Below are 26,865 nucleotides of genomic sequence, written 5' to 3' on the forward strand. Positions count from 1 at the left end.
AACATGCAAAAAAAGGTGTTCATTCACACAAACTAATACTCAGAAGAGAACCAGGTCAAGTTCAATTTCAAATTCCAAGCTACTATCACACTGTGCTAGGATCATACTGGCACGGTCAAGTATCTAAGTTAATTATTTATGACTGATTACCCTTGTTAACTCATCTCACCAAAATAGTTCCTTCCTTCTGAGTACTTTTCAAAAATCCATAAGTTTAAATCGTTTAGATTTTTATCCTTCAGTAAACTTCTCTCAAGAAGAGAGATTCAGAATTAAGCACTCCCAGCGCAAAGCACACCTCTCCACCTTGCAAGAATCACAAAGCACGTATTTCAAAATATGCCTCTAAATTTTGCACCTCTAAAAGGATAATTCACACGAAACAGAAGTTCCTAAAAGTTGCTTAATACCCATCAGATTTGCACCTTCGAGAGTAAATGAAGAAAATGTGACGGATCCGATAAACTGAAACCGAATTTGAAGAGCTTAACATCTGTCTGCTGCCAGCGAGCAGCAGTAACGTGAAGAAACTGAGGCCCGCCAGATCCCAAAACTTGTCAAAGAGCAGGAAGTGAGGAGCCTTCTGGACAGAGATCCAGGACCACTGGCAAAAAAAAATAAAATAAAATGCAGCAAGGCGCCGTGAGGTTTGTAGTTTGTCTCTCTCCAAAAAAAAAGAAAAAAGAAAAAAAAAAAGAACTACGACCATCCATGCCAGTGCTTTTTCAGATGAATCATGTATCCATCCTTCCTGCAGGCTGACTTCCCTGCCCCCCCCCCTCCCCGGACTCTCACAGAACCGGCCTCGGGCTTCCCTGACTCTGGGTGCTGGACCTTGTAACAGGAACTGTCTCCTCCTGCACCCTCAGGACGAGGACTGGCTCCCACACCTTAACTGCCAGATAATTGTACCATAATTATGGCTTCTGGCCTAACAGCACACAGTGGCTTTCTCAGTGATGAATACTAACGACTTCTAAATAAAGGATTTCTGAGGTACCCAAATTCAGATGGTCTATTCAAAGCAGGCAAAGCCTAACTGACATTTTCTCTTTGCCCTCCACTGAACATTCTAAATAGTCTGATGTTAATATTTATGCTCTCATTTTTCTCCCCCTGAAGGTAGTTTATGTGCTCCCATCCTAAAGAAACTAAGAAGCTGGTTATACTTAGGCCAAACTCATCTTTCGGACAAACTCTGTGCAGCAGAAGCAGCAAGTCTCTGCTGACCCATCCGCTACAAGAGCTTCCGGAACGTTCACAACCTAACAACCTAAACCGAACTGGGGCCTCATTCTGACAAACTATCCGCCACTGCTGAGACCAGGACTCCCCCAGCCAAAGGCCAAATCCCCACCCAACTCCAGTTCCCTGAGGCCCTGGTGGGGGTTTTCCATTACTGAGATTATCTTTAAGCAAAAGCCCACGGCTTTTGCCCGATACAAACAAATTATGGTGCACAGCTTGTCTGTAAGGCTTACATGTCCTTTTTCCATTCCCCCAAAGAGTTTAATGCAATTCAGAAACAAGAGGAAAGTATGTATGTTTAGCACATAACTAATCCACACCATTTTTACCCAAAAACAGTCCCTCCTGTTAAGCCTAGAATTAAAATGACGCGCACATCAAATGCTACGGCTTACACTTTTAGCTCGTGCAACGAAGTTATAAATTCAGACCTCTCACCTTCACCTATTATACAATTTTATACAAGCATTTGAAAATCTAAGCATGCATTCATAGAGTAATGGGCAGGTTTCAAGATGGACTCTTAATCTGGGGTTATTTTGTTGCTCTGGGGGGATTTGCTAAGTTGGAGGCCCTAAGGTACCATCAGGCTATTTCCCATAAAGTATTTCTGTCCTTTCTGGTAGCCTTCAAAGGCCAGCTGCCACTGCTTACTCGGCGACCAGAAGTCATCAGATAGATAGGGTTTGGTGTTTAAGGCAGCAGAGGAAACAGCTTCTATTTAAAGGTCTTTGGGGGAAGAGAACGGAGTCAAGGAAAAACAAGATTCGGGAGTACAGTTCTTTAAATGTACTCCAAGCAGCTGTTATACGTCTTTCTGAGCTCCCCTCAAGTAATAATGACAAAACAATATTAGGTTTTTGAACCAACAGAAGAGAAACTAAACTTCCTTTTACAGGATGTTTTTCCAATAACTCTAGGAAAACACCTAAGAAAAAATTTAAGCATAAGCTAGACTTTACGTTAGCTTCAAAGTGGTTTTTGCAAAGAAAACAAATCCTTGAATTAATGAAAGGGATCTTAGTCCAAGTGGGAACTTAAGAAATTTGGGCTTTTCAAAAAAATCCATTTTCCTTTACAGCCACTGTTTTCAGGAGGCCCAATTTTAAAAGATGAATTAAATACTGGGGTAAATAAACAGCAGGACCACACTGCTACCTCACTGAGGCAGTGGTGTAGGAAAGTCAACAGAGACTTCGTAACACTCTGGAAGGTGAGGACTACCAATACAGGTGCTGCAAAATCAGCTTCCAAAACTGCAGCCATCCCCTCTCTCAGCGGATACTACAACCGTTTGAATTCTGTACCTATTCCATTCCTTTTAGCAGAAGAGTTATCAGAACCAAAATGATCAGCTACCCGCCCCCGAACCTATCTACTTTCTTTCCAACGCACAGGCAGAAACTCTTCAGTAAATGTCTACGGAATACCAGCAAGATAGATTCAAGCCTCATCTAGCACTGCAGCAATTAACATTTCAGAAAGTGAAGACTAGAACATGGCTAGACAAGTGGGCTCAGGATGGTGGCCGCAAGTATGTCCTTTTCATTTCCTTCTATTACCTCTAGATCAGCAAACACACATTTCCAAATGCAGTGACACAATGGCCTGGTGCATTCTACTGCTATCTAAATGCTCTATCCAGTCCCACTATTCAGCCTAGACCATCTCATCCTTGAACATGCATCAGAAAACAGCTCAACAATCCATCCTACAATAGGAGTAAAGACTGGGCGCTTTGAGGAATACAAAACTTTCAGCATTTAGGGGAATCCATCTGTATTTAAAAATCATTTGTCATCGTTTGTTAGATTCGCTATTAGGCAACTTAGTACATTTAGTTATTTGTAATGCAGACCTCTTTCCTCCACACTGGTTTCTCTTGGAGGGCTATTTCCATGCAGGGCACATGGGACAGAAGTACTGGTCGAGTAGGTCTGGAGGAGGAAAATGTAGTTTTTACTTTACCTAAACTAAGAAGTCTCCTTAAAAGGACCAGACTCTTAAATCAGATCTTTCAAAAAATGCCAGGAACCTATTTTAGACCTCATAGAAAATGGAAGAGATCCAGCCTGGGTGTCAGTGTTCGATGCTAATGTCGCCCCTTCCCCCAGTTTCCCCACATGCCCCGCCAAACCCTACAGCAGAGGCTATGAAACTATTCAGATGCCCTGGGAACCACCAGAATCCTGATAGTCTACTCCGAGATGGATCAGACTTATACATCCTCCCGTAAATGGAGCAAAAGTTCCCTTGTTCTAGTAACTCTGAGTAAAAGTTAACTGATTTGCTACATTGGATTCAAAACGAAAATACTGCTCAAATAAAAGGAAAAATCTGTAAAAATAAGTGCTTTAACAAAACTGATTGGGTGTACCTCCTATTGCCGTTAAGATAGCTTCCATGAAGGACAGGCTATAAGCAACACATCTCCCACCTGAGGTTCTATTCGAACAGTTTTATTTCTGTGAAGGAAATCGGACAATACAGATGTGGCAGAAACGCCCGAACATTCCCATTCTTCCCTGTGTGTGGCCATCTCCCCATCCCCACTGGAAGGTCACATGACTTGCTCTGGCCAATGAGCAGTGGGCAAGAGTCCTTTCTGAGCTGACGCACTGAAAGGTCAGTCCCTGTGTGATGCTGTCTCTTCCTGGCAAAGGAGGTGGCCTTGGGTTCTAGATGGCAAGATCCTACAAGACTGTGGAGAGGAGCCCCTCCATTGAGGTGCAGTGAAGGAGATACAAACCTCCATCAAGCCACAGGTATGGGGATGAACGTGTTGCTGTGGCAGAAAACCTTGCCTATCCTGACCGATACGATGATTGAGTAGAGGATGCGGCACCATCCACGTGGGAGAGCAAAATAAATGTACGTGGGAGTCTTCGGGGTGACAGAGGGGAGACGCAAAGGGGTCCAGCCAAAACCACTGAGACTCGGCTGTCAAGATACAGCTAAGAGAGTCACACACCCGAACTCTCTTCTCTGATGAGCCAAGTCCACGAAGCAGTGAGCTCCAACTGCACACTACTCTGACAGCTCTGCCTATCAACGCAGAGCACTCAGTCACAACTTATCTTCAGGGCCATCTGCATCCGCAGAACCGCAGGCATGCCCCCTTGGTAGTTTATGGAGCTGCTGCTCCAGGGATACAACAGGGCAAGCAGTTACTAACACAGATTTCTTAGGAAGAGAACAGCAGTCAATGGTCCAAGAGCAGAAAGAGTGAAGCACAAGCAGTGTGTGCCCCCTTCATTCTGACCAGGAGCACACACACCCCCAAGTCAGAGGCCCTTAATCCCCATTCGACTCTCACCCACACGCACAGATGAGCCCAAAATCCTTTTTCCTGTTGTTGTTTTAAAGTCCGTCTTAACGTATTTATGAAATTCCATAATCTAGTCAATGCCAGAGCACGTGACCCTCCAAATACCCTTTTTCCTGCCATCACGTTAATACCCATTTAACCAAATACATGGAAATGGAGTTCAGTCTCTAACAGAATATTCTAGCTTAATAAAAATCTCTCAAACACCAAATGCTCGCTTGCCTACTGATCCGTTTTATCTCTTTGATAGGATGAGTAGATATTACAGCTGTATGACTAAGAAAACACAAAACCTTCTACTGACAAATACAGACATCCTGCGTAAATAAAGGCAGAGGGGTGACAGCTGGGGTGCGTGCCTCCCCAAGTCATGCACAAGCTGGTTATCTCTGCAAACAGCTCATCCTCCCAGATGTTCCCTTCTGCAGGAACACCCGTGAGCGAGGTGGAGAGAAGGGGTCTGATAAGACCCAGCTCAATGAAGACTGGGTGCTGCATGAGTACAAATTTAAGAGTTAAAAAACCCAATTTCACCCGTCTTTCTAAAGACTGAAAGCAGGGTCACTGTTTTGTTTTTTTTTTAAACCCTGATGGGTTGAAACAAACATTTCTAGGGAGCCATAACCTCAGACAATGCACGGAAAGACCAAGGGGAAGCGTTTCACTGAACGACCCTCAGGACCTGTCCGGGGGTCACTGCTCAGATAGCTGTAGTCTCCCCCTCTCCTCTATTCTCTGCCCCAGGACAACAGAAGCTCCAAGCCCGGCAGCCCATCAACCCAGCCCCCCCCGTAAGCCTCACCCCAACCCTCTAAGCTCCTGGTCCCGACCCTCCTCCCCCGGCAGGGCTGCTCCCATCTGCACAGCCCATCATGGGCAGAGGGCTCCCCTCTGCTGGCTGCTCGCCCTCCTGCCCTTCATCCAAGTCCACCTGCGAGCAGGTGACGCGCATCCGCTCCCCGCTCTGGCCGACCCTCAGTCCCAGTCCCGGGATCCAGCTGCCATCCTTTCCTCTCTCCCCTCTGAAAACCCTGAAGGGACTACATATTCCACAGGTTCAAAGCCACGTGCCATTCCCTGAAGCCTGGTCTCCTGGCCTGTCACACGACAGATGTCACCACTGCCCTTGTCGCCACCTGCTCATCCCCCTACACCCAATCCATCATCTCCTAAACAGACCCTGGGTCTGCAGACATCTCTGCAGCCGCAGGAACCCGATCGCTCACCAGGGTGAGGCGGGGCCTCCCCACGGGCTGCCCCATCCAGTCTTGCCCACTTTGAACTGGTTCTCCAGCTAACAGCAGGCACGATCCTTTCCCAGGCAATTCTGACCAGGCCACCTCCTTCCTGAGAGCCCTGTGATGGATTCCCACCATGGCTCTCAGGCTCAAGGACTGAAGTCTTTAACTTGGTCCGAGACCGGCAAGGTGGCCCCACCTCCCTCTCCAGCCTTCTCACTCCGCGTTCAAACACTCCAGTAACCAAGGGCTGCTTCTGGTTCCTAGAGCACACATGGCTCCCTCCCCTTAGGGCCTCTGTAGCTGGCTGCTTCACCCAGAAGGCTTCCCCTTTTTTCTTCACCTAGATAGCTCTTCACACCCATTAGAGCTCAAATGTTTCCTCAGGGGAGATTTTCCTGACCCCCAGACTCAGTCCCCACCCTTTGTCATCCACTGCCAGAGTCCCATGGCCTTTCCATAAGCGTCTGCATGACTACTGGGCCCATTACTAGAGGGCTTAGAGCAGAGTCTCAGTCTCGCTTATTTTTATCTCCAGCGTTAGAGACAGTTCCTGGCAGATGTATCCGTGGAGCAAACGGTCACCTCAATTTTTGTACCTCATTTTAAGAGAACTCTCCCCAAACTTGTCACACTAATATTCAAATAACCATCTGATGACTTCAAATTTTAAAAACACGAAGTGAGAGAAGGCGTAAGGATAGAGTGGAGAGGAACTAAAATAGAGACTAAGACACACGGGTGGAGGACACACAAGTTCAGAGCTGATTTCAAGTATTTGGAAGTTAAGGAGATGACACTACTACAGGAGTATTTTCCAATAAACTGATTATCAAAAGTAAAACAAAGGTACCATCTGATATCACTTTCAGTGGATCTCCCCTTCAAACTTTATCAAGAATCTACAAATACTGAAATTAGTGGCCCACCAAAATAGAAACCCAAAATTCGAGTCTGGTGAACAGATACAAGGACACACCGCCAATTCTAAGAGAAGCCGAGTTTGTGCGGGGCAGACACCGCCCAACTCTAGGGCAGGTCAACAGAATTGATCCAGCAGCTCAGAAGGATGGACAGACAGGCAGAACAGCCAACAGACCATGACAAATTGGTCTCCCAACCTCAGGTTAGGACAGAGAAAAGGACGCTCCTAGAAAGTAAAATGACTGGATTACTATTTTAAACGTAAATCTATTCCATGTATCTTTAAAACCTCAGCTGAATGTTTGCTAGGTTTGACTGCATTTGTTTCATAGCATCGTATAACACCAGGATATAAGATAGGAAGTTAAAGAGCATGTTCTTACAGATTTTTCTATGTTTTATTATGAAAGACTGGGTGGGAGGGTAGTGGGGAGGGAAAACAACATCTGGATCCAAGTTGTAAAAATGGGGGATTTTTTTTTTTTAAACATACAAATCCATGAAGAATGTAACTTTCAAAAACTTTCTGGATGAAATCTCAGAAAAATCCATGTGAAAGAATAAAGTGGGGACTTCCGTGGTGGCACAGTGGTTAAGAATCCGCCTGCCAATGCAGGGGACACGAGTTCGAGCCCTGGTCTGGGAGGATCCCACATGCTGTGGAGTAGCTAAGCCCGCGTGCCACAACTACTGAGGCCCGCGTGCCACAACTACTGAGGCCCGCGTGCCTACAGCCTGTGCTCTGCAACAAAAGAAGCCACCACAATGAGAAGCCCTCGTACAGCAACGAAGACCCAATGCAGCCAAAAACTATTAAAAAAAAAAAAAAGTGAATCGCTGATCAAGATCTACATTCAAATATAAACCTAACCCCAGTTACTTAGTTGTAAGATTCAGGCAATACTTAACCTGCTAAAAACAACCTGCCCTCAGTGGTTATGAAGGTTAAATAGTAAAAATTACGTATAAAGTGCTTAGCACTGGGCCACACAAAGGCCATGTTCAATAAATTTAGGTACTATGATTCCCAGCAATAGCTCAGTGCCTGGTAGAGAATACTCACTGACTACATGATTAGATGAGTAGGTGGATGGTAGCCAACCATAGATGTAGGTCTCAGAGCCTTCTCAGCCATAAAACCTAAAAGTTCAAAGGTCAGCTTTATTTAAGGGGATGGGGGGACAGTAATGGAAACCTTAAAAGGTCAAATTTGCACAAATAGGATTTGTGCATGCAAAAGCATGCGGTCCTATAAACTCAACAGTAATCCTAGGGCTCTATCTAGCTCAAAGGATTGTAAGCAAGCTTCCCCCCAAAAAATCATAACCACCCACCCTTTAGGGCTCTTCTCCTCTCCCTCAACTGTGCTCAAACTGTTTTAGGAACACTGCATCCTGATCTGCGTCCACCGTGATTTCCTCTCCTATGCATGTCTGAATCCCACTATCATCAAGCATCACTGGGGTCAGGGTACCATTATTTCAGCCTTATGGCTCCTACAAGGTGAAACAAAGTTCTACTCCCACTGTTTATTTCCTCTCCAGATCAGGAAGGGGCTCCAGAGCGATTATTTGGGTCACGGAGCTCTGTAAAAGGCCACAAATACCAGATTTCAACCGTAAAAAGTTCACATAATTTAGTAAAAAAAAAAAACACACTGGCTTGGACCCAACAGAAGTCAGAAAATTTTAACATTTTACACGCTGCCAATGAAGAAAAACATCAAGGGAGGATCGGGTTTTTCCATCCAAAACCAACTCAATTCCTGGCTGAAGGCCAATTCCCAGCAATCACATGAAATTTTCAGCATTTCAATGATAATATTTTTAGAAAAAATTCACTACTATAGATTTTTCTGAGATATTGTGCTTCAATGGAATAATTAAGAGAAGGGGGATATACAAACACCCAGTAGCAAGGTGAGGTAGTGCTTCCTGTCTCCAGCATCAGAAGATCAACGGCTGACAGGATGCTTAGAAAGCAGGTGGCCCAGGAATGAGGTTTGGCCTCCCTCGTCAATGCCCACCAACTGCTAGGTAACAGCCACTTGGAGCCCTGACTTGAGGATGAAGTTGAAAGAGGACCACGAAAGAGACCCATGGTACCTGCCACAGCAGCCGGCAAAAGAATGTTACATACTTGCTACCCCGGATAGAACCCAACTCCCCCACTGCAACGAGGGAAGAGGCCTGAACTGGATTTAAAAGCAAGATTACCTATCTTCCAGTCTAGTGCTCGTTTACCACTGGAAGGTCTCTTAACTTTTAGACTTTAACTTACACATGTTGACTTTTTTTGAAGTACTCTTTAGTGCTCTATGTGTCTAAGTCATCCTTACCCAGTTATATTTTAAACTCCCTGATAAGACTCAGTCTGTTCACTGTTACGAAAGCCCTCCTCCACATCAACAGCTAGTACATGGTTCTGTCCACAGCAGATCCAGGGAGGTGACAATCTTCCCCAAAGAGGACGACACCGAATTCGCCTCACACGCTTCTCTTTGCGCCCACATGTCCCAGTGCAGAAGAAGAACTATAAGACCCGATTTTGATCTTAGGTTGGACGTCAAGACCAGGAGCAAGACGACCATACGGACATGTAGGTGAGGTTTAGACAAGCAACGGCTATGTAAGTTCAATCAGTAATTATTTCCACCACCCACAGAAAAGACACATCCACACACACACTTCCTGCCCACAGAAGTACTGGGTAACAGTAAAGTTCGCACAGAGGTGCCATGAACACTGCACACTTCGAGAACCTCCGACAACCAAGTCTTCCCACAAGTAGCATGCAGCACATGTGCCCAGGTGGCTTACCATACTCCGTAAAACTTAACTAGTTCAATTGGTTTATATTCACTTCTCAGTTTTGGATACTTTGATAGGAAAACTCCATTCATGGTCTTTCCGCATTAATATACGTGTAACTAACATGCATGTGACCTTATAAAGGCATCTTAAACTATATAACCCAAATTAAATTCTAATCCAATCAAACCTCTGGATCCAGCTGCCAATTTGCAGGAAATACAGGGGGAAATGATGTACTATGAGCATCTAGTTACCAAGATTCTGACTGTGGGAAACTCTACAGGTCCAAAAACCCAGGGACGCCTCCAGGTAAGTTATAAGGAAATGGGGAAGTTATAGAGACTTAAGGACATTTCCAATCATTTTTAAACGTGCATGATTAAACTACAGTATCTGGGGATAACCCCATGATAGAACTAAACGAAACACACAGAAGTGATGGATCTAAAAGTCACAGAAGCAGTCACTTTGGGGGAAGAAACGAAGCAAATGCGGACGAGCCAGGCTCTCCTGCTTGAGCTGGGCAGCAGTTACAAGCAACGGTGGCGTTATGGCCATTCATAACACCATACATTTTCTGTGTGGTTTTATACATTTGCATTTTATTTTACAATGAAAGGTTTAAAAGGTATGATCCAATTTCCCTCCCTAAGGATGCGCTAAAGCTAAACTCTCCAATACCATATAGCCACCCCCTGCATGTAGCTATTTAACTTTAAAAATAAATGCAAAAAAAACTCAGTTCTACATTTCAAGGGCTTAACAGCCAGACGGCACCAGTGGCTACCTTACAAGACAGGGCGGATTATGGGGCATTCCCGCCATCACACAAAATTCTATCGGACAACAGTCTAGAGAACAAGCTGGCTTTCCAGATCAAGCTCTGAACTTCTAGTTCGTCTCTCCAGAAAAAACCTGGCAGATGCATGAGATCCGTAACCTTCAGTGGCTTCCATTCCTATTTTTCTGCTTGCAAATAAGACGCCTGGCAGTGACAAGCAATATAAACTCATTGACAACCACCCAGCAACCAGTGACCACAGGCAGACCCCACCCAGACTGGCATTACTCCAGGGCAACTAACAGTAATAAAAAACAGGAGTGGTCTCATTTTTTTGTTTTAAATCAAGGAAGGCATCTGATTGCACCAATGCATGATTAGACATACCATACCGATACAACAAAACATGATTTACCTCCAAGACTAAAAAATTAGATGCACTCTGGGATCCTATACAGGACCCCACAACAGAAGGAGGACATTAGTGGAAAAACTGGTGCAAATTCAAATGAGATCTATAGTTTAGTTAATACTGTACCAATGTTAATTTCCTGTTCTTCCTAATTATACTACAGTTATGAGAGATGTTAATATTGGGGGAAGCTGGCTGCAACAGAAATTCATTGTATCATTTTTCAACTTTCCAGTGAAACAGAATTAGTTCAAAATAAAAGTGTGAAGGAAAGCTTTCTTCCAAAGATTTAAGGAGCTGGATGAGAAACTCCAGTTAGAGCCAAGGATGGTTCAATCACTTGAGGATGAAATGAGATTGGTGTAAGTTTCAGTTCATAAAACTGAAAGTCCCCACTCACTGCCTCACCCCAGAATCAAAGATTTTCCCAGGAAAGCTGACTTTGAAAAGGAAGGCTATTATTCAAAGCAAGTTATGACTTCCATACAGCAGCAGGTGCAAAGGAGCAAAAAACAAAAGTGGCCTAGAAACTTCCCACTCCTTGCTGGTTACACAGGAGGCCCTGGTGTAAAATTTATCAAGCTATACACTTATGATCAATGCCTGTTTCTGTATATAAAAAGTTTTTAAAAAGAAAAAACTTCCTACTTTTTTTTTTTTTTTTTTTTTTTTGCAGTACACGGGCCTCTCACTGCTGTGGCCTCTCCCGTTGCAGAGCACAGGCTCCGGACGTGCAGGCTCAACGGCCATGGCTCACGGGCCCAGCCGCTCTGCAGCACGTGGGATCCTCCCGGACCGGGGCACGAACCCATGTCCCCCGCATCAGCAGGCGGACCCTCAACCACTGCACCACCAGGGAAGCCCCAAAAACTTCCTACTCTTAACACAAGTCCTATCAAATCTTCAAAATTATTCATATATATCAAATCAGCAGTAATAATTTACCTTGAGTTTCCTAACTTTGAATCTGATTCAAAGTCTCTTGGAGCAATAAAGATGTCCAAGAGTATGGGAGGGAAACTCACCAAGGAAAAAAAATAGGAACCATCACTTCTGGCTCATTTTTAAAGCAACTGAGAAATCTAGGACAGGAAAGAAAATTCCCCAAGCAACACTTACAAGACTTATGTTGTGTTTGGATTTAAATAGAAAATACTGAAAAAGGTATGCATAAAGTGTCCACGTTTAACTTCAGTTCCATCATTTTGTATATTTTCTATATTTATGTATTTCTAAGATCAGAACCTCAAGTCAACACTGAAACTAAGGTTTGACGTCTATATTTGGCTGTACCACTGTTCAGAAATAATTTCAATTCTAAGAACAGGTCACTGTACTACAGCAGGCAAAGCCACATAAACTTTATGGTTATATTTAGTCACTCTTCAAATCTTGCTTGGGGGCCTCCAAAAATATGTACATTTGTAGATTAATACTAGTGGGTTTGTACTTTAGGTAACATATAAAATGCAAAATAAGCTGTTGTAATATCTCAGCGTAAGATTAATAGTAGACTAAGTAGCTCAGGGATGTAGCTTGCTCCCAAAGAATCATGAGGAGCTAAAATTAGACAAAAGTCAAATATGTAACTTCAAGCAGAGCCATTTTCCTTGCCCATGAATTCTCATCCAAATTCAAAGTCTCACACATCTTTAGTATTTTAAACAAGATGTTTGTTATTACCAGACTGGTAAGCCACGTTATGAAAGATGAACATACAATCCTTACTCAGTAAACCTCCTAGGCTTTAGAGCAAGATGCACATTTGTCTCTAAACGGCACTGCCATTTTTCAAAGGCAATAAAAGGAATCCAGTGCCTGCCCTAAGCTTCCAGATTTCCTCAGGCTTCAGTAGATTATGGGATGAGCACCTAGACTCACTGGCAATAGAACTTAAGATGTAAGACTAGAGAGTACACGTAAGTACAAAGGTTTATGAGCTACCAGGAAGCGGCAGTGGGCACAGCACCACTTTACAGGAGTTGGGGCATGAAGATCAGTTTTGCGGTTGGGTTTACAGCACATCACGGAACCCTCGTGGCCGGGTCCAAGGCTGTGAACTCAGGGCCTCAGTTATACAGCCTCCACAATCCCTTCCTGCTTTAAATCCCAAGACCACGGCGCTTCTTGATCCTGTGACTACAGACTTCACCAAGGAGGCCAAGGTTAGTACTTAAATGGACATGCATTCAGAGGACTAACCTGCACTTAAATAGAAGCATGTTTTTAATTACCTACAGATATAGTAAATATAATGGTTAAGAGAGCTATCCAGCTTCTTAGTGACTAAAATCTCGCCCATCTGACGTGACTATATTCTACTAGTTCCATTTTTTCTTTTTAATCCTAAGTCTCCACATAGTTTTAGGCTGCTCGGACAATATATACAGATCAAATAAAATCTGACATAAAAGGGACACAAAGGAAATGCAAACAAGAGCCAGAAGTCGACGATGTACTCTCAACTTTGGGATAAAACTTCATTAATTCTCCACCAATAGGCAAGTTAGCCAAGCACCTTGTTCACGAACGGGCCTATCAAAGTTAACGGCATGAATGCTGTATTCTCCCCAAGTTTATGCTTTAATCATGACAAGCATTAGTATCACACCTCTCACCGTATTAACTGAAGAACAAAAGCCCAGAGCCTCGCCCAATGAGTTATCATCTGATCTCCAATACCTTTACCGTTTACGTTAATTATTCTACAGCAGTGCATCAGATTCGTTTTAGACCACCCACGGCACATCTCAAGCATAAACTGTTCCAGCTCCCACCCAACAGCTAATCTTTAATAAACTGTGATTTTGCAAGTTAATTTGCATCACATGATCAGACTCCGCTCAACCAGCAGGTGCTGTGGTGCTTGACGGTTCTGATTAAGAAAGGGAAAGTAAGACAATGCGTCTCGACCCTTAACCCAAACTTGATTTTGAACCTAAAGAATAAATAAGAATCAGTCCTGCATGTTTCTGAACTGTTAGAAACTGAAATTAAAACAGCATGATCAAGTTTTCCATGTTGAGTCACTCATTGAAAAAATTAATGTAAAACTAAAGTGATAAAAATCACTTTAGTGATCAAACTCACCATGTGAAAACATCAGATATACTGAAGATTTCAAAATTAGGCCTATGACTAACAGGATCATTCTGTAATCCACCTATTAATGTTAACTTACAACTTTTCATGATTACAACTGCATTAAGCACCTTTTAGAAAAAAAGAAAAAAGTATGATTTAAACTACTCCCTACACTGTAAAACAGTTAAGAATCAAGTTGCAATTTCCGAAGTTTTAAAAGTGAGCCATCTCCCATTTTCACATTTTAAGATAATTACGTATAGTTGTATGCATTAATTCAAAAGGGGGAAAATAATTTAAGCTCATTTACTGCCACTGAACTTCAAAACAAATCCAAATGGAAACTAACGCAAACCTTTACAAGCATGAGCTTAGCTTTCTTGAATCAAAGAGTTTTATGCCAATTACAAACAGCACTACAAATCATACTTTATTAGACAATCTGACAGAAGGAAAAACAAGTGAAAACGTGAGTCAAAGGGACTGGCTACTTATCAGTACAGCTTCAGATACCAACAAGAAACTACTGCGATACAACAGACACTCCATCACCCTGGTCTCAAAGCTGCAGGACAGTGGGCGAGTGCTTAGCCTCTGCCCCAGCGTCCATCCCTGGAGAGCGGGCACGGGAACGCCAGCTCCCGGTGGGGGGGGGGGCGCATATGCCGAGCACATACCAGCGCAGCAGTCTTCTGTGAGTTCCGATTTTGCAAAGCTGAAATCCAGATGAAAGCCCATCTTATGTTCCCACCTGAGGTGCTCTGCAGCATCCCTTTCCCTTCCAAGGATTCTGATTAGGGTTATAGCACTTTCCCCACAGTTTAGCCCCGTGGAGAAGGAAGAAATAACTGAGAATGAACCAGAAATTCTGGAAAAATAAACCAGTGTGCAGTTTTTAAAGAACAATGTGCTGCCAGTTTTAAATATGTGATGTTATTTCTTTCTTATTGTTTCCCTTATTGATGTGTATGAGCCTATTGGAACTCAGCCTTCGTTATCACCTCCAGTCCTAATCTCCAGGCTGGCCACCAATAGTACCAGCTTCAGAACAAAGACCCTCGGAATAGTGTCAGAGCAGCACCCTTACTAAAACACATTTTCCAAAAAATACAACATATCTGACATTGTGTGTAATACTGTTCTTTCCTGTAACTACAACATCTTTCCGAAAAGTGAGCATGACAGTTAAAAACTACAAGAGGGGGCTTCCCTGGTGGCGCAGTGGTTGAGAGTCCGCCTGCCGATGCAGGGGACACGGGTTCGTGCCCCGGTCCGGGAGGGTCCCACATGCCGCGGAGCGGCTGGGCCCGTGAGCCATGGCCGCTGAGCCTGCGCATCCGGAGCCTGTGCTCCGCAACGGGAGAGGCCACAGCAGTGAGAGGCCCTCGTAACGCAAAAAAACAAGAGAAAGTCACGGATTAGCAGAGAAGAGCCCACCTGTGGGGACAGGCAGGGGGTAGACCCTCGGGCATTTCTCCATCTGCCCTATCGGGGGGTCAGGGCTGGCAACACCGCCAGCACCACAGCCTCCCTGGACCCCCAAGTCGCTTTCAGGTTCTTTTACTCCATTATTTCCTCATATTAGAGCATCTCCCCCCAGCTCCCCAAATGAAGGAAATCCCACGCATCCTAGGAAGCCCAAATCGAAAGCCACCTCTTAAGGAGCCAAAAACACATCTTCATCCTCACGTCGGTCGACTCCTACTTGGTTCAGACTCATGACGGTGAGCTGTCTCCATCTACGCCGCCAGGCTGTCTGCCCTGCGGTGTCCAGCAGAACCTCCCGCTACAGGCAGCGAGCACAGAGGCGTCACCGAGTTGAACAACTTCATCCCTGCATACCTCCACCATCCAGTGAGGTGGCTGAGGTCTGACAAAGCAAGAGGAACCATGCGGCGGGGCACCTGGGGTAACAGCACGGAGTCTGGACCCACACTGCCTGGCACGAGCCCCAGCTCCACCATTTCCCAGCTATGTGACATTGGGCGAGCTACCAAACTTCTGTGCCTCAGTTTCCCTAGCTGTAAAATGGGGATGACACTGCGGACCTTTCCAGAAGTGTCATGAGGATCAAATGAGGACTGAAAAGTGCTCAGAACAGTATTTAAGAGTAAGCACGACATGGGCGCTTGTTATTGTGTTTCAAATACAGGAAAATCTCCCCATCGTAGACTACAGTGCATGAGGTAGACTAGACTCATCACTCCAAGCATCATGGTTTCACCAACAGGATCACTGGCACTTAGGAGTCAGATCATCTCTAAGAGAATTTTGCTCAGAATTCAGCTGTTGATTGGATCATGCTCTTATCCCATTTCTCATACAAGTCTGTCCAAGTTGGATCTAAGTTTGTTTATAGTACACACCATCAGGTCCCGGGCTTCCACTCTTATTTCTTACCTATTAAAGTCACCCCAGTTAATAAATGATCTTGTATTTCCCAAAATGCCCAAACTAGAGGTGTATAGATATTAGGGGGAAAACATAGCAAACGAAGGCAAAGATTAACTGTCCTCATGCTAATCTTACTTGGTGAACTTGCTCTTAAATAATTCTTATCTTGCGCTGACAATTAATCAAATCATTCCCCTCTATTCTATTTCCAGAAGCCATTTTCCCCTTTGTATAATTTAAGAGGGTTTCTTTTAATGTAGCTGTAGTAATTTCAACTAGATTTGACAGCTAAAACCATGCCAATCCTGAAATGTTCACGTCTCAGGTTAAAGTCTAACATGAGTTTTCAGTCTGAGGGGAGAGACCTGAAATAAAGGGTTTGTCGTGGAAATTCTGACAGACACATGAAGACAGCAAGGCCTTCATTCTATGTCACCAAGACATGTTTCAGTGTTTCCCTCAATGGCAGCATTCTTTCCTCCCTTAATATAAATTCAGGCTCTGTAAGTACCAAAAAAGTTTCCATTTGGCTCTGAAAAGTGCTTTGTGCAGAACGATTAGAATCTGAACCCGAGCTCCACCCCACCAGCCTGGCAGATTCTTCGGCACTCCTTTCTTTAAAAATGACCATATGCTGTGCTCAGCGGGGCGCTTTTGCAAAGAAGTATACGAAATGAGAAAGCTCCTGGATTGTCTGGCGTGAGGCAGCACTTAACACGACTTTCTTTCAATTGACTGAAGCCTGTCACGGGATTGCAACTGGGTGACAACCGTTCCACCCCTGCGCCCCCACTCCTCACGTGAAGATACAGAAACCTTTCAGGAACAAGAAGTTTAAAAACACCAGAATCAAGTCGAGCTACTACTCTGTCTGGAGCATCACAATCTGGTTTCAGCCATTAGCAATCTCCAAGCAAAGGACCATTTAAACGACTGTACCAGACACATCCTGGCTCTGGTTTTGACTTTTCACCCCTGTACCCCACCTAAGGCATCGCCCCTCCTGCTGTGGCAAAGATTCATTTCTGATGTCCAGATACTTCTCTAAAGTTAGAAGGCAGGCACACCAAGTGGTTTATTCCTATCGTACTAATTCATTAAGCTTAACATGACATAGAACTTATTACACACATGAATTAGAATTTTCTGTTCTATATTTTGACTAACGATGCTTAGCTTCAGAAATCACTTTTTCTTATGCCATCTCAAGATCTGCCCCTCGCTGACATAACTTTGGATTATAAACTAGACTTCCAAGTAGGCAGGGGCTTCCCTGGTGGTGCAGTGGTTAAGAATCCGCCTGCCAATGCAGGGGACATGCATTCGTGCCCTGGGCCGGGAAGATCCCAACGTGCCACGGAGCAACTGAGTCCGTGCACCACAACTACTGAGCCTGCGCTCTAGAACCGACGAACCACAACTACTGAAGCCCGTGCGCCTAGAGCCTGTGCTCCACGAGAAGTCACCGCTGTGAGAAGCCCGCGCACCGCAACGAAGAGCAGCCCCCGCTCGCTGCAACTAGAAAGCCCACGCGCAGCAACGAAGACCCAACACGGCCAAAAATAAATAAATTTATATAAAAAAACAGTAGGCAGGCAGAAGTGACTGTGATCCTTCCAGCTAGGAACATTCATACCATACCTCTAATATTTACACAATCTCACACCCAGCAAATATTTACGTAGTGTCAACCGATCACCAGGCACTGCACTAAACATGGAAGACAGAAATAAGCCTCAGTCCTTGCTCCCAGGGCTGGTAGAGGAAACAGACAGGAAATACTGTGGGGGGAGGGTCCTATGAGAGGGAGAGCACCCAGAATGGCAGGGAGGACGGAAAAGGTCCAGGCTAAACTTCAGGCTAAGACTCCAAGTGTACTCTCTGGGCAAAAACAGGTTGGAGAAAGCATGGCGAGAACACACTTTCTGGAAAAGTACAGCTTCCTTCAAGTGACAGGAGGATGGGAGGAAGGAGAGCAGCCTTAAGATGAGTCAGAAAAAGCAAGGCAGCGGGACTGAAGAGACTGAATGTCCTGGCAGGGAGCCGGGCTCCATCCGTACAGGGAAGCTCTGCAGACAGCTAATGGCACCTTGAAAACCCCTGTGAAGGAAAAGCCAGCATGTTAAGGGTTAATGTGACTAAAAACTCCTCCAGAGAGTGAAACACTCAGGACACTAAGACACATGGTAGAAGTAAAGGAAATTTGCATGTCAGATTCATCTGCGAAAATAAATAGAGATTTCTACCAGCACCAGCTTCGGGGGGTGGGGGGTGTGTGTGTAAATAAAAGCACTTTCACTTAATGTGCTGAGTGAAAGAAGAGCAATTCAAAACGCCATTAATCAGAAATCATTTCGTAACAGCTGGCACCAAAGGGGAATCCCCTATACTAAGTTGTCTTCATGTGTCTCTACTTCTGAGAGGAAAAGAAAGTTCTAGCTGCCCATCTCAATCACTTTCCTGCATTTTAGGGATTACAGACAATTTCATCTTCGAAGTTGAAATAACCCTTTAGTCTGACCTCAGTGCAAAACCTCCAGCGTTCCGAATTATACTCACTCTTACTTGGACCTGCCTTTTTGGAACTTACAGGTAACCAGACACTCACCTATAGTTCACATAGCTTCTAATCTGGGGGGAGGGTAACCAAGTGAGAAGCAGGGTCGTGAAATGCTGACCTGTTTTGAAGATGGAAAATCCTGGCATCAACTTCGGAAATCAACGGGCCGCCCCAGAGTCCAGGGGTGGCTGATCCAGTACACGGGAAGGACAGGTACTCCGTCGAAGGCGGCCAGCTTCACCACGCAGCCCCGCCCGGGTCCCAGCCCCCAACCCTCTCCTGGCGCTTGCTGGCCACACTGCTTGGCTCTCAGAACCCTGAGGCTTGTGGCGAGTAACTAGGCATCCTTTTCTGAAAGGCTGCCGACTCAACCCCCCGTTAAAGATCACCCTCCCTTAGATGGGCCCGGTTTTCTGGGATTCCTCAGCTCCTACAGCCAAAGGGGGAAACCATTCTTTTTTCTTCAAACATCAACTTTCATTCTCAGAGAAGGAGTATCAAGCACTGTCCTACTTGGGTAAGCCAAAATATCGACCCTGAAACAGGCCTTCAAGATGGAATGTCATCAGGAAAGGGGTGGAAAGCTGATTTCTTCACCCTCAACGATGGAAAAACACAGAGCTTCAGTTAGCCTCACAACGCACAGTATTTGATGTGTGCTCGGCAGGGAAACGGCTCAAGACTCAAACCTGGCTCAGCAGCGCTGTGCGAGCACATGAACGTGAATGAACTCCCTGCAGACGGCTTGCACATGCCAGGCGGACCACCCAGGACGAAGAGCCACAACAGCAGACCCCGGTCACCCGTGGGAATTCATACTGATGCTGTCTCCAGCGTGTATTCAGAGCGCCTGGGTGACAGTACATTTTAACTTGTGACATTCACCATGAAGGAATAGAAAAAGGGAAAACAGAAGCAGGTTAGCCAGATGTAACAGACTATTTGGCCCGTCAAGTAAGCAGGTCACTTTTTGAGAGGCTGTTTCTATCGCTGTAAGTAGAGAAGGGCATGGGTCTTGCTAACTGAGGGGGAAAGAAACGAGTTGGCTCACTCCCTTTCCCAGTAGCCAAAGTAGGAGATACGGCTGTTTGGGGCACCACGGCCCCCGAGGAAGAGCATCTGAGGCGGCCGGCACCCTCGGACAGCTGCTGGGAGCAGCCTGAGCAGGACAGAGACCCCAACTGGACCCAGGCCTTCCGGGCTTGAACCTCAACTTCCTCAATGCCCAGGGCCAGACAAGCTTGCTTCTATCCTTCCTTCAGAAGCAGGCAAGGCCAAGCTCTCCAGCAGCCTCACGGAGATGAAGTGAGCACGGAACAGATCAAGCCAACCCACAGAACGATAAGCCAAACAAAAATACAGCAAATTCGAGTCCTGTCATTTCGGCTTGTCTTCATCTCCAAGAACCTGAAGAAGGTTCCACGGCTTCCAGATCTACCCTGTCCTCCCCCAACGTTTAAGGCCCTTGGTTCCAACCACGTCAGGCAGCAAATTCTCACCGCAGGATCGGCTTCTGTTACTTGCCCTAGTAACACATTTTCAGGGTTGCATCCCTGTACCACGTGTGCTGTAAGGACGGAATAGAGTCCAACAGGTAAAAGCGGGAATGACCCAACAGATCTCTTCAGAAAAGCTTTCTGCGTCCATTTATGTTATATCTTGGGGGAAGGGAAGAAGTGGGAAATCACCTCACATGTTTCTTTTGGAAACACCCTTATAAAATATGCTTTCTAGATGGTACAGATTACAAACCCAGTTTTAAGGACTAAAACTTGCTTATTTCTTTAGTCTTCCAATTCTGACTTAACACTAAACAATAGTGAATATTTTAGGTTTAAAGCTAAACGAGTCCATTATGTGTGACTCGGAGCATCTGCCCGCTTTGAGCTGAAGTAAACTCAGCTGCAGGTATTTTATCTTCTGACCAAAGCAACACGCCACACACTTAGAGCTGGAACACTACACCCCCTCCATCAGGTGACAAGTACGGGTACTAAAAGCAGCCTCAGCCTCCAGCTGTCATCCCTAGAGGGTGGGCTGCAAAGGGCACACGTGAGGACGAGTCATTCTGCTAAGAACGAGCCTATCAAACCAAACCAACAGGAAAGTTGAGTTAGAGATCAGGAGAAAACTTAACATCTGACCATTTAAGAATATACTGAAGACAGACAAGTACCAACATAGGAAGCACTGGGTAGCCGTTATGTGACTAAGAGCACTGCCCTGAGCTAACGTTACCTAAGCTACAAACAGATAATGGGTTAGCACAGGCCTGCTCAGAAGTCAAAAACTACAGATGACACACAACTACACAACTGTAACAAGCAGCTCCCCAAATAGACTTATAACTTGCAATGGTTTCTGTGAATTAAACATCTGTAAATACAATAGGGGAACTCATTCAAGCGATCAGGTTTAATTCTTCAAAGCAAAGAATACTGCATAGAGCACACGTTCACTGCTATAGTTCGGTTTGTAAACCCTGAATTTCAAATATAAGGAAATTCACAGGACAGATACAAGGGGCTAAAACATGTTGGAAGTGCTCAAACTTACACGAGAGATGGAATTTGAAAGAGGCCCTTTTCACCTACCAGAGCAAAAATATAGGTAAGAATGAAGAGAAAGGGGTACTCTATTGATACTGAAATACAAATTGGACCCTTTTTGGAGAGCAACTTAAAGCTGGGCTCATTGCAGTTTAAAATGTATCCACACACACTTCTATGTATCTACTGCAGAAATACCTAGAGCCCAAGGATATTGACAGCTGTATTTGTACTACAATAGTACAGAGAACTTAGAAACATTTAAAATGTCTCAGAGACCGGTGAATCAATTTGTTATTTCCACACATGCAAATAAGGAAGAACTGATGTTTTGATATGGAAGGACATCTACCACCTACTGCTAAAAAAAAGCTGCAGAATGACTGAAAATTTTGATTTTTAAAAAGTATGTGTAAATAAGTGAATGAATGGATGTCTTAAATAGAAGTTATTCCTGAGGGTGGGAAAGGAAACAAGATTTCATTTTTATATACAGTGTTTGCGCAATTTATGAGTAGCACTTCTATAATTAAGGTAAGAGGGAGTGATTGGATGTGAGATTATTAACCTGCTAATCCACTGGAAGTTCAAAAGATGCCGAAAAAACCATTCAGGTCCTGCTGTAGCCTAGTATGGCCAACAAAACCGGCAGGTCTCAAAGGGACAAACCTTAACCTGGGGTTCTTTGTATTTAAAAAGCTCATTTTCTACATAACATACCCCCTTTCTCTTGTGCATTATCTAGACCATTTAGTAAATATTTTTCTTATGAGTTTCCCTAGGCCTCCACATTCAAACACATTACCAAAAATAACAGGAGATATAGGTATCACATTAGCCCCGAATCACAAGGTTACATCTTTAAACTTCCTAAAATCCTGTTCAAAGACTTCAAACGTTGCCTATAAAGTTCAGGTCCACAACTTTGCGAAGTGGAAAGAGTCACATCTTCCTTTCGTTTTAGACTGGCAACACGCCTTTCATTCTTTTGCAAAGGACTCAACTTGATTTCTCAATGTGACTCTCCAAATAAATTTATTCAATAGGGGTGTTAATCACAACGTAAAGGAAAGTAGAACACTGATTATACATAAAATCCCCGCATCCAAAAATCTTTAGAAAATGCATATAAGAAACAACTTCACAAGCGTGCAGGTTTTAAACGGTAACCAACTTACGAGCACAATTTTAAAGTTACAGGAAGTACACCCTGTGTGTCTCTAACGCACTTAACGTTAAACACTGTTAGTATAATATTTTCCAGGCTAGAATGCACTTTCCACTTGCCCTAATAAACCGAAGCCCAGATGGGAAATGTAACCAGAACTAAGTAAACATGATATAGACAGGAGAGCCAGAAGGTGGGCTAATGAACTGGGATGACTTCACAAGCAATAAGGCATTCTAAAAAAATGTTTCAACAAACAGAAGGGTATGAAGAGTTAGATATTTGGAGGGTGTAAAATGAAACTACAGATCAGAGGAGGAAAGGGATTTCTTTGTGGATGCAACGGAGAGCGTAAGATGAGACAACGCGCCTCACGCTGCAGCCGCCTTAAAACGTGCAAACTTTGTTCTGGATGACAATCGACCATCAAAAACCAGAAACTCACTAGCGTGCTGCATAGCCCAAGATTAGGGGTCCAACCCAATGCCTAGGTAAAAAATGGCCAAAAACAGGAAGAGCCACACACGCCGTGATTTCATTTTTTTCTCAACACCCACACAAAACAGCAGTTTCTGACAAGAATGTTCTTGGCAAAAAAAATAAGTTCCAGGAAGGTTTTTCCCCTTGAAGAAAAAGGCAGCTCTATATGCAGATTACGAGGCAAAATACCAAACAATTTTTTTAAGGCCCAAATTTACAGCCCTCATATTTTGAGAACATCTAAACAACGTTTTTTTTGGGGGGGGGGGGAGATCAAAGAAAAGATGACTGGAAACACTGTTCCTGTCTGGAATGCTTATTTCATGCTGTACCTGAAAATAAAATCCAACGTGGGCAGCTTACCTTGGCACTGGAAGCCTTGTTTCCCAAACCCCCTGAAAAACAAACAAGAAGATTTCTTAACATATTTTGTGTTGGATACCATATCTTAAGCCAGTTATGTAACAAAGCTTTCTAGTTAAAGGTTTGTACATGAAACCCAATGATGACAGGAAAACATGCCTAAACAGCTCAGAGCACTGAGTCAATGCAACTTTAAGAAGATCTGACCTCCAAAGGCTCCCTAAACTGTCTCAATGTATTCAAGTTTTTTTTTTTTTTACACTGTTATCAATACTTAAATTTCAAGGCAAGAACATGACTATAAAGTTGTCGGCTACAATATTCAGGGAACAAGGAGAACCTGACCTTACGGTTAAAAAAAAAAGCTGAATTTGGTCCCTAAAGACCAACTGAAAATTGTTTCTCCCTAAAGACAACAAGCTGCTTCATCATTTGTTGTGAATGTAAGTATTTGTCTAGATATCGCCAAGCAGCGCCACTCTTAACATTAAACTTTGGCTTAAAGGAGCCACATTTTACAAACTATCATCTCTATTTTTCGCATGTGAGATTATGATCTAATTTTACCTAGAACCAAGGGCATTCAAAGCACATTCAGGAACTATTTTGTTCTTGTAAATTACTTTAGAGAATTTACTTTCTAAGCAGAAAACCCTGATGTGGATGTTAAATTGCAAACACCATTCCAACTAGGATGAACTACATTAAAATTCTCAGAAGGTTATGAGTCATAATCTCTCACTTTACATAGCATTTTAAGTTTACAAAGCACTTCACATATCTTTATAGTTAACTCAGTCATCCCCACCCAGAAAATAATTAAACGCACTTAGTTTTAAAATATCAGTGCTTTAATATTTAAATGACTTGCAAATCAAGGACCCAGAAAAGAAAACTGAAAAATTAAAACCACTGCTCAACAAAGCTGGGGAATATTTTCCTGGAACTTCCAAGGGGCTGCTTTACAGCTAAGCAGAGAACTGTTTCAGGGATTACTCCGGGAGAAAGAGGCCGGGGAGATCTTTATTTTCCACTCACATTACACCTGGTGACCTGACATGCCACGTCAGTTCACCAGGGGCTAGCAATTGATAGTGGAAAGTCTTCAGCGAGCCTGGATATACATGTTGCAAGTCCCTTTTCTACCTTACCTACTTCCTGCAAAAGCGATCAGTAGTCTAGCTGTTCCCTCTTAATGGAATTTCACAGCTGATACACGAGGCTGAAGACCTCCCCTTAACTAAATGCAATCTCCTCTCTGCCCTAATACTCCAAGAACTTAAATAGTCTTATCTACAACTACCTATGTGCTCCCTGGAGCACAACTGCTTCATACGCTGACTACACGTTGGAAACCATTCACGGAGGTAGCTGTGCTTTTCGTAAGTGTACTGTTGAGCTGATTTCTAAGACAATTAAGCACCTCATTAGCACCACGTGGGTGGGGCTCTCCTGGCGATGACCTTCTCAGGTGTGATGGATTCAGATAACGCCAAAGTTAAACACCTATTGATTAGCGCCATGTTTGTGGGCCTCGCCCTTAGAGACGATTTTCCCAGGTGTGATGCATCCAGGTAGCGTTCTCCAGAGGGCCTCAACAAGATCCACATGCCAGCTAGCTAGTGGCAGGGCGCGCTCTGTGCTATGAACCTGGTGCCATTCCCCAGCCTGGCGGGGCGGGGGGGGAGGGGCAGGAGTTACGGAACCCTAGACATGTCTGACTTGGGGCGGGTGTCCTACATCCAAGAACAAGAAGTAGAAGAGGCAGAGTGGCTAGCAACCTAATTGGAAAGAACCTACTGCTCCTCCAACTGGAGCATTTGGACTACCTTTAGTTTCAGCTTTCTCAAATAAAAGAATTGAGGAGGAATCACTGACCTTTATGAAAAGGTCAGTTAATAAAAGGCACAGCTCTCTCACGGGAAGAAAGCACATACACGATTTCCTCTAGTTTCACAGGGTTCAGAGAACCCGTCTCTAAAGCCCACCACTTACCCATTCCCCGTAAACCCCCGGGGACCCCCGAGTTAATTTCTGCGTTCATTGAAAGTTACCAGAACTCTGACACCTTCAGCCCTGCTAGCGTTTATTCTTACGGGCTCTGTCCTCACGCGCTGGGTTTTACCGGCCTGACCCCGTGCTGACGCGGGTTATTTTAAAGGACTCCATCTGCCCTTCTACCGTTTACCCGCTCCCTTTAGCTCCCCCCACCCTGCACGCTCTTAACAGTTGGTCGCCTGTCCGCTCTCCCCGGGCTCACGCAGGGAAGCCAGAGTCACTCCGTGGCCAACAGGTACGAGTTGCAGCGGGCAGGACCCAAGGCTGCAACGGAGCCGGAGCCCGAGCCCGAGCCCGAGGAAAAAGGCCGCGTCCACACCCGCGAGGCGCCCGGCCCCGCTCGCCCCCAACCCGGGCCGCGCCGCGCAGCCGCCGCCTGCCGCCTCCCAGACTCTTCCCTGGGGACCCGCCCTCCGACTCTCCGCGGCGCTCGGCCCTGACCCGCGGAGACTCCCGGTCTGTTCCTGGGACGCCGGGGAAGGCTGGGGGGCCTCTGTGTCGCCCCCTGCCGCGGCGGGGGGCGGCCGGCCGGCGACTCCCGGCAGTCCCGCCCGCGTGCGTCCTGCCCGGCGCGCGCGTAGCGTCCCAGGCGAGTTGGGACTCCCAGCGGCTCCCCAAGTTCCCCGGGAGAGGCGGCCAAGACTGGGGAGGAGCGGCCCCGCGCCCCGCCGCGCGCACCCACCAGATAAAGTCGGTGCAGTGGCTGCAGAAGGTGGGCTGCTTGAAGAAGCGGGCGATGAAGCGGTGGTCCTTCACCTCGTGCACGTTCTTCTGTCTTAGCGCCCCTTTGCGGGCGAAGCGGTTGGCCACGTCCTGAGGCGCCGCCGAGTCGTTGGCCGGGAAGACGTCAGCCATGGTCCCCCCACCGCCTGCTACCTCCGCCGGGAGCGGGGGGCGCGGGCGGCGGCCGAGGCGCGGCAGGAGTCGGGCCGGAGCGGAGCCGCGCCGGAGCGGAGCCGCGGGCGCGCTGCTGGCCCCTCGCGCACTGACAGCGGCGCCAGCGCTGGCGCTTCCGACTCGGGCGGCGGAGGCGGCCCGCCCACCGCGCATGCTCCGAGCGCGGCCCGGGCGGGCGGGGGTGCGCCGGCGCTGGAGGAGTCGACGCCCCCGCGTTTTCCGCGCCGCCGGGGAAACAGAGGGGGCGCCCGGGCCTGGGAGCTAAAGGACGCCGCGGAAGCGGGCCCGTTCTCCGCCGCCACCGCCTCCTCCTTCCCCCAGCCTTCCTCCCCCTGGGCCGCCCGCTCCGCTCCGTCCACCGCACACGCCGTCCAGCTTGTCGTCGTCGTAGTCGCCGTCTTCCTCCTCGCAGACTCCGCTCGCCGCGCTCAGACGCTCACTTACCTCTCCCGCTTCCAAGACCCACCGTGTTTCTGGCCCAAGAGCCCAGCTTTTATAAGCTTGCATCAATTTGAGGTTTCACCTGGCTCCAATATCCAACCCCCGCCCCTCCCGGGCCACCACGCTG

The 26,865-nt window shown here is 45.8% G+C and overlaps 1 protein-coding gene across 2 annotated transcripts in view; it reads right to left on the minus strand.

Moving 5' to 3' along the window:
* Window positions 1–26,255, minus strand: part of PRKCA (protein kinase C alpha) — a gene marked incomplete at its 5' end in the record, with an annotated part of 360,927 nt that extends 334,672 nt beyond the window's left edge. For both annotated transcript variants that reach the window (XM_082679809.1, XM_082679808.1), the window contains 2 exons: window positions 23,343–23,374; window positions 26,083–26,255. In XM_082679809.1, coding sequence (XP_082535935.1) covers window positions 23,343–23,374; window positions 26,083–26,255 — 205 coding nt within the window. The remainder of the gene's footprint in view (window positions 1–23,342; window positions 23,375–26,082) is intronic.
* Between the last annotated feature and the right edge of the window lie 610 nt (window positions 26,256–26,865).

The sequence above is a fragment of the Grampus griseus genome (genome assembly GCF_964374135.1).
Source record: "Grampus griseus genome assembly, chromosome: 20".
Lineage (NCBI taxonomy): Eukaryota > Metazoa > Chordata > Mammalia > Artiodactyla > Delphinidae > Grampus > Grampus griseus.